Here is a 19,304-nt window from a genome sequence, read left to right on the forward strand (position 1 = left end):
AGGTGACAGCAAGGAATATTATTTTTCTTATGATTATTTGATGATGCTAGGCTTAGTTTTAATATTGTACTTTAGAGCAGCCTCCACTAACTTGGTTCTCCCCAGACGTTCAACTCCCATCAAGCCTCAGTCATTATGGGCAAAGGTCAGGGATAGGAGCTGTAATACAAAACACCTGGAAGGCACCAGCTTGGCAAAGGCTGCTTTGGAGTGTTCAAAATGTCTCCCATCTATTCCTTTGTAAGCCTTGTAAGAACTTTAAGCTAGGTCAGCATTATTCCACATGACAGTAGGGTGGGGTCTGAGGCCAAAAAAGAGGGGCTTTCCTAAAACTACCCGGCAGATGTATAACAGAAGCAAGATCCCAACCTCAATTTTAGCCACTATACTAATTTTGATTCAAATGCATAAGCTTTAGATAACCTTGAACATGCCTAATCAAGATACTTGAAGCACGGAAATTAAAAACTGAGTTTCTCTTGTGGTATGACTCTGTAAATTTGCTCCTCAGCAATAAAAATACATCCTGTCTTCCACAGTAACAAAACGTGCTAGCAGGTGCACTAAAAATTAACTAAGGCTGCAATAATTGTGTATATGCTTACCTGGGACCAATTTCTATGGGTAAGATTTACCGTATTTTTTGCTCTATAAGACTCACTTTTTCCCTCCTAAAAAGTAAGGGGAAATGTGTGTGCGTCTTATGGAGCGAATGCAGGCTGCGCAGCTATCCCAGAAGTCAGAACAGCAAGAGGGATTGCTGCTTTTGCTGCGCAGCGATCCCTCTTGTTGTTCTGGCTTCTGAGATTCAGAATATTTTTTTTTTCTTGTTTTCCTCCTCCAAAAACTAGGTGAGTCTTATGGTCTGGTGCGTCTTATAGAGCAAAAAAGACGGTACCTAAGTACGATTGAACTCAACAAAGCTTACTTCCTGGTGGAAATGCATTGGATTGAACTGTAATCGGCTTGCAAGCTGTCTATGGTCAGGGGCATCCCAAACCCAGATGAAACAGGTCCTATACACCAGCAAGAACTCTCTGTAAAACTCCCATGAGATGGGCTACGTCTCCACAAAGCTGGTGACGGCAGTAACATTATCCCCCCCCCCCCCCAATTTTTAAAAAACTAATATATTTCTACCCTGCCTCATTAAATATAATTTTTATGCGTCTTCTTCAAACTGTAAGACATCAGTAAACCAAATAATAAACCAAGAAACAATGACAATAAAAATAGCAGGATGCCAGAATAACCAAAGCCACTACAACGTAGAAAATTATTTGGTCTCAGAGCGTGCATGCTGGAGAAGGAGAATTCTTTTTTAGAAGATGCCACTGAGAGGTGAACGCTATAGAATAGGGCAGGGGAGAGAGAGTAACTAGTTTGCAAGGAAATGAACCTGGGGACCAGAAATAAGAAGGTACAGTGATATGCCCTGCTTAAATAGAGGTAAAGGTGAAGGACCCCTGGATGGTTCAGTCCAGTCAAAGGCAACTATGGGGCTGCGGCGCTCATCTCGTTTCAGGCCGAGGGAGCCGGCGTTTGTCCGCAGACAGCTTTCCGGGTCACGTGGTCAGCAAGACTAAACCGCTTCTGGTGCAATGGGACACTGTGATGGAAACCAGAGTGCATGGAAATGTCATTTACCTTCCCGCCGCAGCGGTACCTATTTATCTACTTGCACTGGTGTGCTTTCGAACTGCTAGGTTGGCAGGAGCTAGGACAGAGCAATTTTGAACTGCCAACCTTCTGATCAGCAAGCCCAAGAACCTCAGTGGTTTAGACCACAGCGCCACCCGCTCCTGCTTTAATAGAAGGACAAATTGCAAGGTAAAGAAATCCACTCAGTGGCAACTTTCTTGGATTCTACAAAACTAAAGGGGGACAACAGGAGGCATCTAGCAAAACTAGCTGATCAGGCAAATTGAAGCAGATGGAACTCACCAGGTACACCTGTATGGTAGCATATTTAGACAAAAGGAGAAGAATTATGGACATATACTGATATGCAACAACCTAACTCGAAGTTTATAAAAAGGTAACTAGAAAGCGGTTACGAGAAAGCAATGTAAGCATCTCTTTGGAACATGCCTGTTCAATGCACAGAGGCAAAGAAGAAAGGGAGGTTGTACAAATTTCAGAAGGGCAGGATGGAAACAGCAAAGAAAAACACTACAATTATATTTCATTCTATCTTTCATTTTCATCTAATAGAAAAGGGAGAGGGGGATATATCTGCGCACAAAGGAAGAGTAAAACAAATTAAAATGCAGCTTAGGAATAGAAGTAACAGCTGAGCCTCACTTCACCCTGTTTCATAATACATAAGCCAAAGGAAAAAATGATGTTACTATTCTTCTACAGCGCAGCAGGGTCACTGCATAACAAGAATAGAATTTCCATTGTCATGTAGCACATAATCATCCTGTAAAATACAGGTAAGTTATCTGAGACACAAATGTTTCATCATAAAAAAGATTACACGTTATGTAAATTGGAATATTAATTTCAGCAGCTTTAACCAGGTTTAAAAATACGTAAGCATATGTTTATTGTGAGGAAGGATCAGGTCAGAATGCAACATTGTTTGCATCTAGGTAAATTTTAAGCAGATATTATTGGGCCCAGAATACTAACAGGTTAACCCCAGCTATAGTTGCACTACCAGGTAAGTGCTTAAGACGCAGCACCAAAAAAAGTTCATGGCTTCCATTAATTTCCTCCAAAGTCTGTTCCCTGATATTAAATATGTGGGAACCAGCTACTGTGAATTTAGTGTGCCGTAGGGTATTCTGTACATGCTTAGAGGCATTCTGGCAACCTATCGAGGAGTCTGGAAAATACTTGCTAAGATGCAAATGGAAGATTGGCTCTCTGGCACTGAAAACGGGTTCCAGGGTGAAAACTGGTTTTAGTTACAAAACCTATTTTTGGTTACACACTATACTGGGGTTGTCAACCTTTCTGGACACATGGGCCCATTCACAAACCAGGGAAACTGCCATAATAATAATAATTATTATTATTTATATTTATACCCTGCCCTCCCCAGCCAAGGCCGGGTTCAGGGCGGCTAACAAGCAATAATAAAAACAAGTTGAATGATTACAACTTAAAAACAAAATCAAAATACAACATTAAAATATTGAAACATTAAAATATTAAAATATAGCCTCATCCCAGGAGGAGAAGGGAAAGAAAAAAGAAAGAAAGAGAGGGAGGGAATCAAATTGGCTCCAAGCTAAAGGCCAGGCGGAACAACTCTGTCTGCGGAAAGAAATCAGATCCTGCAGGGCCCTGGTCTCATGAGGCAGAGCGTTCCACCAGACCAGAGCCAAAGTTGAAAAGGCTCTGGCTCTGGTTGAAGCCAATCTAACTTCCTTAGGGCCCGGGACCACTAGGGTGTTGCTATTTATGGACCTTAAGGTCCTCCGTGGGGCATACCGGGAGAGGCGGTCCCATAGGTCTGAGGGTCCTAGGCCATGACGGGCTTTAAAGGTCAAAAGCAGCACCTTGAACCTGACCCTATACTCCACCGGGAGCCAGTGCAGCTGGAAAAGCACTGGGTGAATATGCTCCCATGGCAGAGACCCCGTGAGGAGCCTCGCTGCAGCATTCTGCACCCACTGGAGTTTCTGGGACAGCTTCAAGGGCAGCCCCGCGTAGAGCGAATTACAGTAGTCAAGCCTGGAGGTGACTGTCGCATGGATCACTGTGGCCAGGTCGGGGCGGGAAAGGTAAGGGACCAACTGTACTGCCATAGGAACTACACACTCACACTACAACCAGCCACACACCGCAACCTATTCTGTTGGCTACAATAAAAAAAAATTATTTCAAGCCTAATTTCAGGGGGGAGATGTGACCCCCATGGATACCAAGGATGGCCTCTGTGGGGCCATGCAAACCCACAGGTGTCGCACTGGTGACTCCGGCATTATGATATCATTGCAGAAAGAGGTTTAAGAGACAGGCAAAATTCCTGTATGACTTTTACGCCTCAAGGTATTTCAAAAATGCAAAGTGATGTTAAGCTCCTGCTGGTATGGCTATTCAATAACTTTATTTTTAAAACTGCAATTGCCTTACCAGGCAATCAGAGAAGTGATCGCTGGTTCTCTTCATAAATTGACACCCCAAAAACTCAGTATAAACTGCAGACTTTAGTGGTAAAATATTTAAAGGCCGTTAACAAAAAGCATTAGCTCTGTTCTCAAAAGAAGCGGAGACTTTTAAGAATCTGAAAGGTTGCAACAAATAGGATTTATTAAAGGAAGTCAGCTACCCCCACCCCTACCCAGTGTTATTTTACACAGGTAGGAAAAGTTTTACAGCAAAGAAAATTATGAAAAAATGCACAGAACAGAGAAAAAAGAATGTTGGGTTCGGTGAACAAGGCAGCATAGACATACAATTGTCAGCATCAACATGCAAAATTAAGGTACACATGCACTGTTTGCTCATACATTGAAAGGTATGTCACAAAGAAGGTGGAAAGTTTTTGCTGATCTATGAGACAATAACAAGATTTCATGTTCAGCAGCCCCCCTACAGCACAGAACTTCAAGGTCACTGAGCTGGAGTAAATACATGGAAGGGCTTCACAAATAATTCAAAAGCTAGAAAGTTTCATTTGAGAAGGTTGCTTTCTGCTTTGTAAAACTAAGCCTTGCCATCAATCTGAAAAGCATGAAATCAAAGCAAGAGGAAGATGCTAAGCTGAAACAAATGAGTAGCTCTGGCCTAACAAAAGAAAATTGAGGCTTCATGTCAGGAAATATTTCCCAATGTTATGGTCCATTAGACTGTGGCAGTTCTGATCAAAAGAAACAGAGAAAACTGCTTATTATCTGAATATTTTGTGGTGAATTTACAGTAGAGAACAAAATTGTAGGAACAAGAAAGTAAATAACATGTCTTCGGTTCTTCTGACTTCTTGCGTACAGGACAGTGCAGCATATCTGAAGACATACTGCAAAATACAAACTGACCGACAGAGGTTTTTATTCAGATGCTACTCATGATGGCACAAGACCAAAAGGTGGGGAGTGCTCAAAGTTCACAACCAACCACCAGTGGAATTCCTTTGCCCAGCCTTTGTCAATCTGGCGGCAGATGGGAGACAGAATTTGGCAAAGTCAGCAGGAAACTACTAGCATCCTTTTCTATCAACATCCAGCACATCTTTGGAAATTGTTCAATTCTGTGCCATTTTGTTTCCTGTGGGAAGGAGTTCCATAGCTCAGCTTCCTTTGTGCTATTTGCTTTGGGGGGTATTGTGTCTTAGCATCATTCATGTAGAATTTGCTGGTCTAAAAGATCCAAGTAGAAAATGATTTTCATTTCACACTTTCCCCTTTCCAATCCCGCATGCCTCTTAAAGTATCTTGATCCATCTCCTGTTGTTTCTTACCCTATTCTTTCAAACTTAACTCTACACACACCCCGCGCGCCCCCTCAACACCCTGTCAGTTTTTCATGCTATTTCCTTGGCTTTTCTATATTCACTTCATTCCCCTTAAACAGCTTTTCTCACTTACCCCTTTCCTTTCTATTTCCAGTGCATCATTATTATATTTTTGAAATACAGTGGTACCTCAGTTTAAGAACAGCCCTGTTTACAAACTATTCAGTAAATGAACTTTGCAAAACCGGAAGCAGTGTTCCGGATAGCGAACTTTACCTCGATCTACAAACGGAAGCCAAAAGGTGGAAGGGCACCAGCAGTGGGAGGCCTCATTAGGGAAAGAGGGCCTCGGTTTAAGAACGGCTTTGGCTTAAGAACGGACTTCTGGAACAGATTAAGTTCGTAAACCGAGGTACCACTGTATCAGCCTTTAATCTCTTTTTAAAATATCCTTCAGCACCTCCTCTGGCCCTTCTCCTTCAGAAGGGGTGTGTGTGTGTGGTTGCTTGCAGCATTCCTGGACTTTTCTGTCTCCTGGCATCAAGGAGATGCTGGTGTTGGCATCAGTGCAACCCAAAGGTTATGGCATGGCTAGGAGGGCACAACTGGCAAGTCATGAGGCAATGGGCAGGCTCTGGCACTGAGGTTCTTAAAAAATGATTAGACAAACTCCTGGAGCAGAACGCTATCAATGGCTACTAGCCATGAGAGCTATGTCAGAGGAAGGATGCTTCTGAATGAGAGTTGCTAGAAGCACAGGAGGGGAGTGGTGTTCTGCTCAGGTGGGCATGTGGCTGGTCACAGTGAGAGAAGGATGCTGATTAGATGGGCCACTGGCATGATCCAGCAGGCGCTTATGCTCTTATGAGGTCAGGATCTGACTCTTGAGTCGTCCCTTGTAAGCATAAACTGCCAAGTATAAGCTGATCAGTGGATATTCATCATGCAGTAAGTTGGTAAAAAATAGTAACCTCAAATATTTAAATGGAAGGGCAAAGTTGAATTTTAACTGTCAGCCTCTAAATATGGGCAGCCAGAGAGCTCTTTGAAGAGTTCCTTCCAAAAAGAGCAAGGAAAAAAGCATTTCACTTGCAGTACATTATGTAACTGTAAATCAAAATTCCAAGCGCTGGACAAAGGCCTATTAACAGTTGTACAGTTGAGTCGCCTTCTCTGTATGGATGCCACTGTTTGGCTCCTACACGGACAACTGCGGAAAATGTACTGGATGTGAATGTTCTATTCAGAAGTGAATTTTTAAAATAGCCTGGTTGCATTTTTAAAAGACACACACACAGGCGCACCCTGAACGCAACATATCTCTAACGCCTTTATTTTGAAACCGCCAATCTGTTTCTGAGCATTATGTCATGCTTTACCCAGGAAGTGAGGGCACGAAGAGGTTGAAGTTCAGCTTGTTACATTTTTATCCCATCCCACCCAGGGGCAAATTTCTGCAGGTTATGGTAATTTCATTTTATCCTCACAACAGCTCTCTAAAAAAACTTTGGCAGGGACATAGAAACTCACCAAAGACTCCTCTATAAACCTCAGACCTGAGCTACAATGTGAACCCAGATCTTGCTAGCTCACAAGCCAAGCCAAGCCTGGAAAATCCAGTGTTCTCCACCACATTTTGAAATGAGAGAATGTAAATGAATCTGAAAGTCTGAATACACTTTGCATGTAAGCCCTCCTCCTCCTTGAGGATAACTTTACTGTAACAGGGCTCTACTCCATGGAGCCAATAGTTTAAAAGTTGAGCCAATCCTATACCAAATACTTGAGTAAAGAGTTAAAAATCATTTGCCTGCCCCCATGTCTCTGTTGCCTAGAAGTGCAAACTTGACAAAATATGAAACCCAATTGCAACAGCAACTGAAACACCTATGAAAGCTTCTTATTTTTTTAATTTTTTGCAGTCTTCTGCTATAAGTCCTAGAAGACTGGCTCTGGACTTCCTTGCAATGTGAATATCAGAAATCCTTTTCTTTTTTACATCAAAGCTGTTCAAACCATAGGAAAATATGTTTTCCTTTTGGCACAAACTGAATTTGTAGAGTAGCATGAAAGTTGTAGGTGACCCTGCTTGACAAACAGAAATGTTACCATAGAACACACAAGAGCACATGCCTATCTTTCATACAATGCTTAATTTTACAGATAATCATTGGAATAGCAGCAAGCAAACCATCCCATCAAACCAGAAGGGCCAAGTTCTTGCAGGCAACTCTCTGTGAATGGAAATCAAGTCATTTGAACGGGCCCTCAAGTGTCAAACATTGTTTGTATTTGATAATAAACATTTGGAAATACATGCTAAAACAAATTTCCCTGGGTGAAGAGATTAGGAAATGCAGCTGATTCCATGCCTCAATAAATTATTGTTGTGTTAACTGTACAATATTGATCCCAGAATATACAAATGATTACGGCAGGGTTGCTCAAAGGTTAAATAGGAGGAAGAGTAGGACCCATTACTGCAGTGTGAACTCTTCTCTCTCTCTCCAGTCTGACAATGCATATAACATGGATCACCTAAATGCTGACATAGCGGTGTTTAATCTGTTTGGGATAGATCTGTCATTCATTTAATACTTTAAAAAAAAAGGAAAAGGGAAATGCTCAAACATACAGTTTATGCCAGGTTTGGAATGATTATATAACTAAAGCTCATTAAACGCTGATCCACTTCAATGAAAGCAAAACTCAAAATAGTCTCTTCCTAAAAACAATCCACGATGGCTCTGTATAATAGTTTAAAAGTGCCTAATGTTAAGAACATAAATAGAACTGAAACCATTGTCAGCTGAAACTTTCTATTCTCAATAATTGGAATGGAGATAGGAGGGAGAGGAAAAAGAGGTTGGGAAAGTAAGACAGGCTGGGGGATTAAGTAAACAAAAGGACCCTTCGCCTATTTCTTGCAGACCAGTAAGTGGATCATAAAACTACTGCCCAGAATATTGTGGCTGACTACATTTTTCTTTTTTTTAAAGGTATACTTTTTAAAAAGCATGTCAGCTTTAACTTGATTTGTGCAGTAACTGAGTCACCTTTTCTAGTAGTAGTAGTAATCATCATCATCATCATCATCATTAAAAGCTACATAAATATTATAGCAGTTGTGCTACAATTTTGATTCATCAATTGTTAACAAATTATGGGAAGAAATTCCCGGCTTTTGGGATTAATTGTTACAAAACCCAAGTAATTTATAACCAAATATTAGGGCTCATTGTGCAAACTGAAGGCCAATACGCAAGCCTGAAATGATAAGTTCCTCTGCCTTTGAAATCCACATTGCTTTTTTGCTCACTTTGAATAGATTCCCCCCCTTATTGCTGTTGTGAAAGTAAGGCCCTTTTGCCCAGTTGGGCAAATGAAGGGTCTCATTCCTCATTGAGTCTGAGTTTTCACACAGATACTAGCCATGAGATGCACCCAAAATGCAAATATATTTTGGAATTGAAGGGTTACAGTTTGCAAACCTGATTTTTAAAGTTTATGGCATCTATGAGCGTGGCCAGCACAAATCAGGATATCCTCATTTATTGATTTGATTTGATTTGCGTACTACTCATCCAACCAACCTCTTCAGGCAGTTTACACAGAATAAAATACAAAATACAATTCATAATAAAACCACTAAAGCCAAAATAAAATAAATCACATCAGAAACTCCAGCTAAAAGCAGTGTAACACACAGCAGCTAAAACAAATAAAATAATTAAAACCAGCATAAAACTCAGTAAGGGGGGGGGGCGAATAGGAGCAAAAATCTGAAGAACCCAATGGATTGCAATGGAAAGGCCTGAGGGAACAGATGGGTTGTTGCATCTAAAATACCATAGTGCAGGTACCAGGCAAGCCTGTTTGAGAAGAGCATTTCATAAGCAGAAAGCAACCCCCTAAAATGTCCTCTCCATAGATGTCACCCACATCACTTCATTAGGCGGGGTGTCCTGGAGAAGACCCTCTGATGAAGTATGGAAAGGTGTGTATGGGTCTCATGATTGTCCTTTTCGCATCACCTTATGGTGAAAAAACAGACATCTTCCTAAAGTATGTAACCTGGGCCAACTACACGTTTTTTATTTGGAAAAGAGCTTCACTATCTACTATACAGTCAACACAGTGATATCAGAAGTATTTCAGTATAACAGAGATCCATCCACATGCAGCCTTATCATATAGTTTAAGACATTTATGACTTTGGGTCAAGGATTAAAAAAAAGGCAGGGATAAGTTTTGGGTCTATCAGGAGATAAATATTAATCAGACAACTTGTGACAATACGTCTGCCTTTTGGCTGCCTACTGAATTCTTAACCCCAAATTGATAAGGAATGCTGTTTGTTCATAGGCCATTTTAGTCACCCTGACCTTCAGCTGGGACCCCTCCCCTTTCAAGGAAAGGATACTTACCGGCACTTTGAATGGAGATGTATTTGATGGGTCCATGGGGTTGGTTTTGTCTGATGTACTTGTCCCTGAGATACTCCGTCTGCGAGGAGACCTCTCTGCTGGGACCTCTGGAGAGGGGAAGGGGAAAAGGTGAGAAAAATGAAAGATCATTACCCGCAGGCAGATACATTTCTCACTATTTACAGGTTATGGAAACTTTACTCTCGTCTGCAAAGCGAACATCGCAAGCAATTCAGAAGACTCTGCTCTGTTCAGTACTCACTTGGCAAAGTTACAGCACACATATTATCTGCAACTGAAAAGTACTCAGGCATGAAGGGAGTTAATTCTGCCAAGCACAATAAGGAGATGCTCCTGATATAAACTGCACTGAACATAATTTGTTAAAGGTTGAGATTCGATATCATAGGGATGGTCATAATTCATAGTTCAGACAGTAACAGCCCTAACCTATGCACGTTTACCCATAAGTAAGTCTTGAGTTAAATAGTATTTCCTCTAAAGTATGCATGAACAAGACTGTAACCTATGGCCACCAAAAGATTCACACACTTGATGGTGCATAATATGAAAACCACTGCAGATAAGAAAAAATAGGTCACTTTCTCCTTGTTCTGACAGCATGACCTAAGCTATGACTTTGTGATCACAACATCTGCCTAAACAAAGACGACAGGATCAATATGTACATTTTTTCACAGAGAAAACTATAGATAAGATACCTTTATCACAACTGCTGCCCATTTCCAGTTCACAAACCTAAGCTTAAAGGAATGCAGCTTAACTGACAGACACTCAGCACAGAATAGAGAAAACCACATCCTAAGAAAAAGTCCATTGTTATCTTCGGGATTGAAAAGGAAGGGAGTAAACTATGACGCCGACGGCTGGCATTTTTTATTCCCGCTGTTCTCCTTTCGGGAGACAGATGCAGCTCAAAGTTCCATTTCTGGCCTCCTGGCCCTTGGGATCCGTGCTACTTCCACTTAAGAGAAAGCCGGTTTTTTCCCACTCTTCCCCCTCCCCTCGCTACAGCTTGCAGAGAGCAAGGAGGAAATGCACGAGAAGACTGCAGCTATTCAATCAATCGGTCTGAACGCACATCCTCCTCATCAGTTACTTTCAAGCTATTAACAGACACTCAGCAGCCAGCTTTCTCCTCAGTTTCAGATTATTTCCCTATCCATCCTGATCCTCCGAGTCAAAGGAGAGGAGCAACCAGCCGAGTTCCAGAAAAGGAGGTTTTCTTCACCGAAAAATAACCGCGACAAGATTCCCACCAACAAATCCTTCTGTGATGCTTTTGCATAACAGAGTCTGATTTTACCAGTTCTATGGCACGGTGCACCCATGAAGACTTAAAGGGGGGGAAATCTGACATGATGAGAGATGGCATTAGAAAACTGGATCCTGACAAACTGTGAAGAGCTTCACACCAGAGGATACGTCTCTTCTTGTTTAAATGTGAATTACAATGTTAACTCTGTATCCAGAAACTTGCAAAAAAATGGGTAAAAGGCAGCATTTGGGAGATATTCCAAAGTCAACCATGCCATAGGTTTAAAACTGAAGAGGTAGATTTCTCCATGCAGGATGGAAAATTGTAGTCTGCAACAGAGATCCTTCACTTGTAACTATCCTTCAGCATAAACTGGTGATAAAAACAGGGCAGTATCTCTCTCCACAACTCATGGACTGTCTGCTCCTTCTTTCAGGATTACTATGTTTTTAAGTCTCTCAAAATCCTTTGCAGAGATTGCTGGTTTTATTCCAAAATGATGCCTTCTTTTCCACAATAGTTAAAAAAAGAAGCCCATATCTTTGCAGGCAGTACGCTGGATAAGATCACAAATGGCATTTGTTCTTCAGAAAAACAAATAGAAAAAAGGCAAAAAAATAAAGAAAGATAGAGCATATTTGGAAAAGAAGGAAGTAAAAGATGTGCTTTTACTCCAGTTTCGGCACAGTCAAGCATTGCAGTGAGGCTTGGCTAGTCCTGCTATATGCTCACTCAGGAAAATTGCTCCTCCTTATCAAAGCATCTGTAGTAATTTAACACAGTCTGTTGGATTTTGCAGAGTCATACATGAAGAAGCATAAGTCTGGATCCGCCTGTCAAAAACAGACTGCTGTATTTTTTTGGCGGGGAGGAGGTCTTGTTTTAAAGGAGGGAAGAGGAAAATCCACACTTGTCCACGCAACTTCCACCTACCAGAAATAAGTGACCTAGAGATCAGCCAGTTTGCAAGCTTCTGATTTCAGAAAGGCCAGAAACTTTATTAAAGAGAGTAAGAAGATAAATCCAGATAGAGATGAGATAAACTTCAACTTTGCAATTGATGGACCAGGCATAGCAAAATAAGAAGGCTGGTGCTAGCCATCACAGGTGCTTCTAACTGCGCATCAACTTGCTGAAAATACTGCAGCTGCTGTTTCTGTGCCCTTAAAATGGCTTTTCTGCTGAGTTGGCTGGAAAATCTATACTACTGCCACCAGGCCAAAATTAGATTGTTGCCCTCCTCTCCCAATGCATGTAACATCGTGCTTCTGCACTATTTTCACCTGCTGCAAAAATCAATGCACCTCTTCATCTTAAAATATTAAATTACCACAATTCACTGCATGACTCATTCACTACGGCACAGATCATACTGTCTCTGAGAATCAACAGGAGCCTAAAACCTTTAGTCCATTCTCTCTATACAGCTGAAATGTGAATGGGATCCTTCTTCACCAGTACACAAAGATGTGTGTGCAAATGCATGCACACAAACACACACTCATATTGTGGAAATCTATTATGTGGCAAATATTAGTATTTGCAAATGTTTTGATTAGCTGTTAAATAACATTTGTATATTGAAACAAGCTCATGAAATGGCAAAGGCCTTCAGAGACGAATTACAGAGCAGCCCTTTCTTTTTAGCATATATATTAGGGCAAAAAACCCACAGAATTTATACAGAACTTTTTGAGTATTCATGGCCCTTCATATGTCTTCTCAGAAATTCTTACAATATCCCTGCAAGGTAGGTCAGTTTTACTATCCCCATGTTGCAGATGGGGATGAAGTAAAGGCTCAGAGCTTGCCTAAAAGTACCTGGGGAGTTCGTGGCTGAGATAAGACTTGCACCAGTGGCACACTCATTCAATAATTCTTCAAGAACAAGTCAGGAGGAAAGAGGCTTCCTTCAAATCAAAGTGTTACAACCTTACAGTTAATGAGTTTCCGGAAAGGCAGTGATAAAACATGAAAATCACATTTAGCCGTTAGAGTATAGCCCTTAGAGCATAAAGTGATACACTACAAGTCTTCATCAATCAAACATCCAGCTAACAGGCCTGTGGATTTCCTGTAAGCTGGTGGTCTGGTTTAGGAACCTTTAGTCCTTTTGCTTGACTTTAATGGCATTGCAGGACAGAGCTGCCCTGACAGCGTAACTACCTTGCCCTGATATACAGTGGTGCCTCGCAAGACGAAAAGAATCCGTTCCGCGAGTCTCTTCGTCTTGCGGATTTTTTCGTCTTGCGAAGCAAGCCCATTAGAGGTTTAGCGCTTAGCGCTACAGTATTAGCTGATAAGCGGCTTAGTATCAGCTGTTAAGCGGCTTAAAGATCAGCTTATAAGCGGCTTAGCATCAGCTGTTAAGCGGCTTAAAGATCAGCTGATAAGCGGCTTAGCCATCAGCTGATAAGCGGTTTAGCAGCTTGGGAAAAAGGGGGGGGGGAGGAAAAAAAACCCTGCAGGAACTCGCAAGACATTTTCGTCTTGCGAAGCAAGCACATAGGAAATTCGTTTTGCGAAGCACCTCCAAAACGGAAAACCCTTTCGTCTAGTGGGTTTTCCGTCTTGCGAGGCATTCGTCTTGCGGGGCACCACTGTAACACCCACCCACACCCATTATTCTGGCCCATTCTTTGGTTTCCAATCTTGATTCAGGAGCTCCCTTATCAGCTAAAATGCTAAATCACAATTAAAGGAGACATAAGATATTAGATAGAGGGAGAGAGCACACAATCATTTTTGTACACTCCCAAATATAGTTACTTTTGGGGCAGTTTTACATCTGTACTGGACATAATACAGCACTTTTTATTGAAACAGGAGAGGAAAGGGGCTTTCACTTCCCAGAGTCATTTTGAATCATAGAATTATAGAGTTGGAATTGTAGAGTTGTAGATGATCCCCGAGGTTCATCTAGTCCACCTCCCTACAATGCAGGAATATGCAGCTGTCCCATATGGGGCTCAAACCTGCAACCTTGATGTTATCAGCACCACACTCTAACCAACTGACATGCTTTCTTTTACTTGGGAAAACAGGGTGGTAGGAGGAAGATGAAAGGTCCCAGGTAGGTATGAGAAACCTGTGGCCCTTCAGTTGTGGCTTGACTACAGCTCCATCATCCCTGACCATTGGCCATGGTGGCCACGGCTAATGGGAGTTGGAGTCCAACAACTTCTGGAGGCGCAAATGTTCTCTATCCCTGGTCTAAAGTCTACAGAGAGGAGGTCGGGAAATACCAAACAGTGTTCAAAGGATCGCCACAGCAGGAGGAAGAAATGGGTTGAGAAATCTGATATAGGAGCAGCTGAAGTAAAACATGAGGCGGGTGAACAGGAACTGCCCTGTTGTAATCCAGTCCAAAACCAAGGATCTTCATAGCTTTAGACTAGAGGAAGCGACCTAGAGACACCAGCCGTGGATGGCTTGTTGGTATGGTGTTAGAATGGGCAAATGCCTTTGTCTGGGCCCTGCAAACTGAAGGAGCAAGCAGGATGGCTCAGAGGTTCTAACATTTGGCACAGAGGCAAGCGAGAAGGAACCTTTCAATCTTCCCTTGAGTATACAAATACCTAAGGCTGGATCTGGACACATCAAAAAAGCGTTTGGCTTGAAGGGCCAAACCCACTCAAGTCAGGTCAGCCTAATCTAATTTTAGGACCGCTGAAGAGGATTTAAAAAATGTGGAAACATCCACGTATGCTATCATAAGCTCCTTGGAAAAAACACTGGATAGGATAAACAAGTAAAAAATGACTAAAAGGTTAACTTCTATAGAAATACGACATGAAAACAACTGCCAAATACAATTTTTCAAGAGACCAAAATTTTGGAAGTTCAACCAACAATTATGGCATATCAAACTTGCTGACCTACAGAAATGTATCATTTAAGTACCCATCATGTTTGTGCTTCAAACCAATACCATGCAATTGTAATATGGCCTAGAACTGGGTAAACAATTGGGGATGCTGAGACTTCTGCATGGCCCATGGGTATTTGCTCCTGTTAATCTCTTTTAAACAAATTTCAACATTTTGGTAAAAAAACATGAGAAAGATAGCAAACTACCTGAGAGTTCAGGATTTAGCATATAAACGAAACAATCCCAGCATTTATTGTATTGTCACAGCTCTTAATTTTTATAGGGTGATGGGACTGCTCCTGGTAACACACTCTGGAACCATATGGATATACTCCAAATGACTTTATAGGTGCATTTAACATGAACAAGGGGTATGTATTTCTGCAAGCAAGCAATATGGGTGACAACCCCACCGTCACCGCAAGCAACACTATGAACAACTTCTATTAAACATTGTCACATGCATAATTTGCAAGGTTTCTTGAAAGTTCAACTCAAAACTGTAATAAAACTCAAAAGCCATGTTCTACATACACCAAGGAGCCAAAATGTAAAATACCAAAAGGAAGTTTTGATGGCTTTGGGTTAGACAAAGGAATAGAGAATAGACTCTCCCATAGCTTATTCGTCATTACAGTTCAATGGAAGGTAGCAGCCAGCATCCCTCTGTGTCCTGAGGAGGAAAATAGCAGGAAAAGGCCATCCCTATGTCCTCCTGGTGAGGACCCAGAAACATCTGGCTGGACATTGTGAGAAAGAGCTACATAGTTGGACCACACTTCCTAAGCTCTACAGCACAAAATGTAAAGTGAACAACTTTCTGCTTTATATTAACTTCTCGCTAACTAGCTTAAACAGTTTTTTATGTTGCTTCAATGCTTAGTGAAGGGCAGGAAGAAAACAAGCAAAACTTCAAAGGTCACAAACCATTTTATCTGCTACTTTACTGATTTATTTTGCATCTGAGTTGAATTTCAGAATGAAGTCATACTGGAGAAGTAGAATGGTTGGCATTCTAATGGGATCTCCAGGGTTTTCACGATATACTATAGAAACCATCCAATGTACATGGTGCTTTGCAAAGAAAAGTTTAGAGAGAAAACTGTGATAGGTACCTTGTGCGATACATTGCTAAAAATAGTTCCTCTTAGGTTAGTGAGTTCTAGTTAGTCAGATTCCAGTAGGCCAAGTGATCTATAAACTTGCAGACTAAACAGAACAATCAAATATTTTTAGAAAGTGTATTTGTATAAGCAATTACTGTGATACACACAAATTACTCCAGCTTTTATCTGTTTAACAGAGATCTTTTAACTTGCGGCAAACTTTAGAACTCACGCCTCATCACAGAGTGCAACTAAATGCATTCCTCTGACAATTCCAGGATGAAAAACGAAACCCATCTAAGAAGTCTATGTCAATTAAATGTTTGAAGAAAGTAGTATTCCAAGCCTACCGTACCAAGAAATGACAGGAGGCTTCGCTCATCTTCTGTGCTGCTATCCAGCCACTCGGCCGCATCTCCAGGAGAAAGGAAACTCATTCTCCAGCCAGAAAACTTCTCCATACAGAAGACAATGGCCAAACGAATCAAGGGAGGGAGGGTGGGAAAATGCAGATGATCCTGGGAGTCCAGTACTTAAGTTATTGACTGGACTGAACAAAACGGAAAAAAGGATGGCGGGCTTGGCCCTGCTCCCAACTCCCTAGCTGACAGACCTTTCTGATGAAGGAGACATGAGGAGGAGCAGGAAAGAAAATTGGGTGCCAGTTTCTCACCTCAAGCAGGAAGAACAAAAACAATGTGATGGGGAGGGGGCCTATAGCCTGAGATGAGAAAATAGCATTTGAGAAGATAAAGGGGAAAAACAAAAGGAAAGATCAACAAGCCACCCAGCATAATAAAGTCTAATATATGACTGTCTTCCTTTGAGGTAAGGGTGAGTAAGATAAAAAAATCAGTATCTTTGTTTTTCCAAAAAAAAAAAAAAAAAAGCTTAAAGATCATTAAAAACCCTGTTAACAACCAGAGGGAGCTGAATCGCCACCAGTCCCCTTTCCTGCCCCAGCTATTATTACAATAGCATCCAAGCCTCTCTTGCAACGCATTTGCTCATGCAATGGCAGGTTGATCAATCTGTGAATAGGAAGAGCCCCTCCCCTCCTCCCTCACCCCCTCCCTCCCGCATGGCGGCTGCATTGATCAACAATAATGGAATCTGTTTCCAACTGCCAACAGCAGCATTAAGGATATTAGAACAGCTCCTCTTCATCAGAATGAGAAGCAGCCAACGCGAGCCCAGCTCAACTTCGCCCTCCTCGGTTAATGGGGCTCCCCCCCACCCTTTCGGGAGAACAAAGAAGAGGGGTCAGGAGAAAGGAGTCCTGTTAGGAGGAATCAAAAGAGCCATAGCTACGGAAAGAGAGTCCGTTTAATTGACAAAAGAAGAGAGCATCACAAGACTGCCCTATCTAGGGAGCGTGTGCTGGTCCTGCAGCTGTGCAACGGGTGCTTGCTAGGTCCCCTTGCGACACGGAATCGGGGGGAGGGGGGGATTGAGAAGATATTTTTTATCTGACCTAAAGGGTCACTTCACAGGTTTGTACAAATGCAAGCAAGGACGAGCCCTGACAAATGAGGGGCCTCACAAATCAAAAACGCCTTTGTCCTCCGGGACCAGGCTGACGCTCCGAGAAAAAAACTGCTTTCTTTAAAGGAGCAGGATCCCCCTTTACTCCTTTTTAAGCAAACCAACATCAAATGCAAAATAAATCTATTTTGCTAAATGATACGCCCAATTACAGCAGCCCAATTACAGATTGCTTCTCGTCCTTATTTTGCTGCCAAACGTTTAGTGGCAAGGAATTAAGAAAACAACAAGCGAGGAACGGCGAAGCAAAGAAATTACATCCAAGCTAGCCAAACTCCAGTGGTGGTGGCATCCAGCAGATAACATGCAAAGTTCACGGTTAATGAGGGGATGAGAGAAAGCACAGTGTTGAATTAAGAGGAAATGCCAATGCAGAACTGAAGCTCAGATAGTGTCCCTCTTCTGACAGTGGATGATGATGATGATGATTATTTCTTGACTTTATATACCACCCTATACCCACAGGTATATAAGTAATCAGTAATATTTTCCTATTATAAGTTCCCCAAGAACCCAGAACAGGGCTATCCTAATATACTTCTCCCTCTGCAGCAGAGACAGGCTTTCTTCAAACTTGTCTCAGTTTCAGTCAGGAAGCAATTTTATTTTATTTATTTTTTTTAATCATATTTATTAAAATTTCCAATAATAACAGAATAAAGAAGATAGAAAAGATAAAGAAAAAAAAGAAAGAAAAGAGACCAATTTTAAACCCTTATTTTCATAACCTTCTTTCTGGGACTCCCTCCTTCCCCTCCCGACTGTATTCCCCTTTCCCTACGTTGGTTCCACAAGTTCTCATTCCCAATTTAACCTAATATGTTATGCCTAATAGCCAATTTAAATTACAATCTTAACATCACTCCTCACCTTTAACAAAATAGAACAAAGATTTTTTTCCCCAAAATCTACCCCGTTTCCTTCCACGAATTCCCCCTTTTCTTTTTTTTTCCCAAAACTTGTTAAATCAAAATACCAAAGTTATATATAAAAAAAAAAATTAAAAGATAGAAAATAGAAGAAGGTTCCAGAAGTTGATTACATAGCCTTTGGATTCTAGAATTCCCCCTCCCTTCCCCGGTTTAGATTCCCTATGTCCATCAGTCTGTATGTTGTCGGCCTGGAGGTCTCAAGTCCACAGCCAAACTTTCTCAATTCATCTTGCCGGTTTTCTTTAAATTTACTTGTTTTGATAATGTTTAATTTCAAAAGTCCAGTCTAATCGAGGCCTTTAATTTCCCTTGATCATTGTTACTCCTCCCATTGTTCTTGCCGTGGCGTAGTTGGTCCTTTACTCTTTTGTTTCTTACTTTCTCAGGTTTCTGTCTTGTTCAGCTGCAAAACCATTCTTATTCTGAAATCTAGTATCTCTACAGAGGTTTGTTATTCAGGAGCTTACTTAAATAGAAAGATTCTATTGTGTTGTCACCTCTGTAGACAAAACAAATATTTCAGTTTTGCTACTTTCCCAGGAGCTAAGACCAGTAGTACACATCCCAGAGTAGTTTTCCATATACGCCGCTTGTAATGTCCCAAAGCCCCTCTAGAGGGATTGCAATAACTTTGTGTCCTCTCATCCAAAAGTCAAATTGTTGTTTCTTTTTCCACCCGACATTTTATATCCATATTTATATCCAATTGTATCAAAATTAACCAGCAAAATACTTGT

General features: G+C 41.4%; 1 protein-coding gene across 15 annotated transcripts in view; it reads right to left on the minus strand.

Annotated features, from left to right (window-relative positions):
• Positions 1–19,304, minus strand: part of RASAL2 (RAS protein activator like 2) — a 221,272-nt gene that overhangs the window by 68,638 nt on the left and 133,330 nt on the right. For 12 of the 15 annotated variants that reach the window (XM_081012036.1, XM_081012035.1, XM_081012034.1 and 9 more), the window contains one exon: positions 9,835–9,941. In XM_081012036.1, the coding sequence (XP_080868162.1) occupies positions 9,835–9,941 (107 nt within the window). Of the gene's footprint in view, positions 1–9,834; positions 9,942–10,096; positions 10,204–10,556; positions 10,594–16,445; positions 16,543–19,304 lie in introns of those variants that run through there. The other 3 variants (XM_081012037.1, XM_081012024.1, XM_081012025.1) reach the window with 3 other exon arrangements.

This window comes from Podarcis pityusensis (assembly GCF_964106645.2).
Source record: "Podarcis pityusensis genome assembly, chromosome: 6".
NCBI lineage: Eukaryota > Metazoa > Chordata > Lepidosauria > Squamata > Lacertidae > Podarcis > Podarcis pityusensis.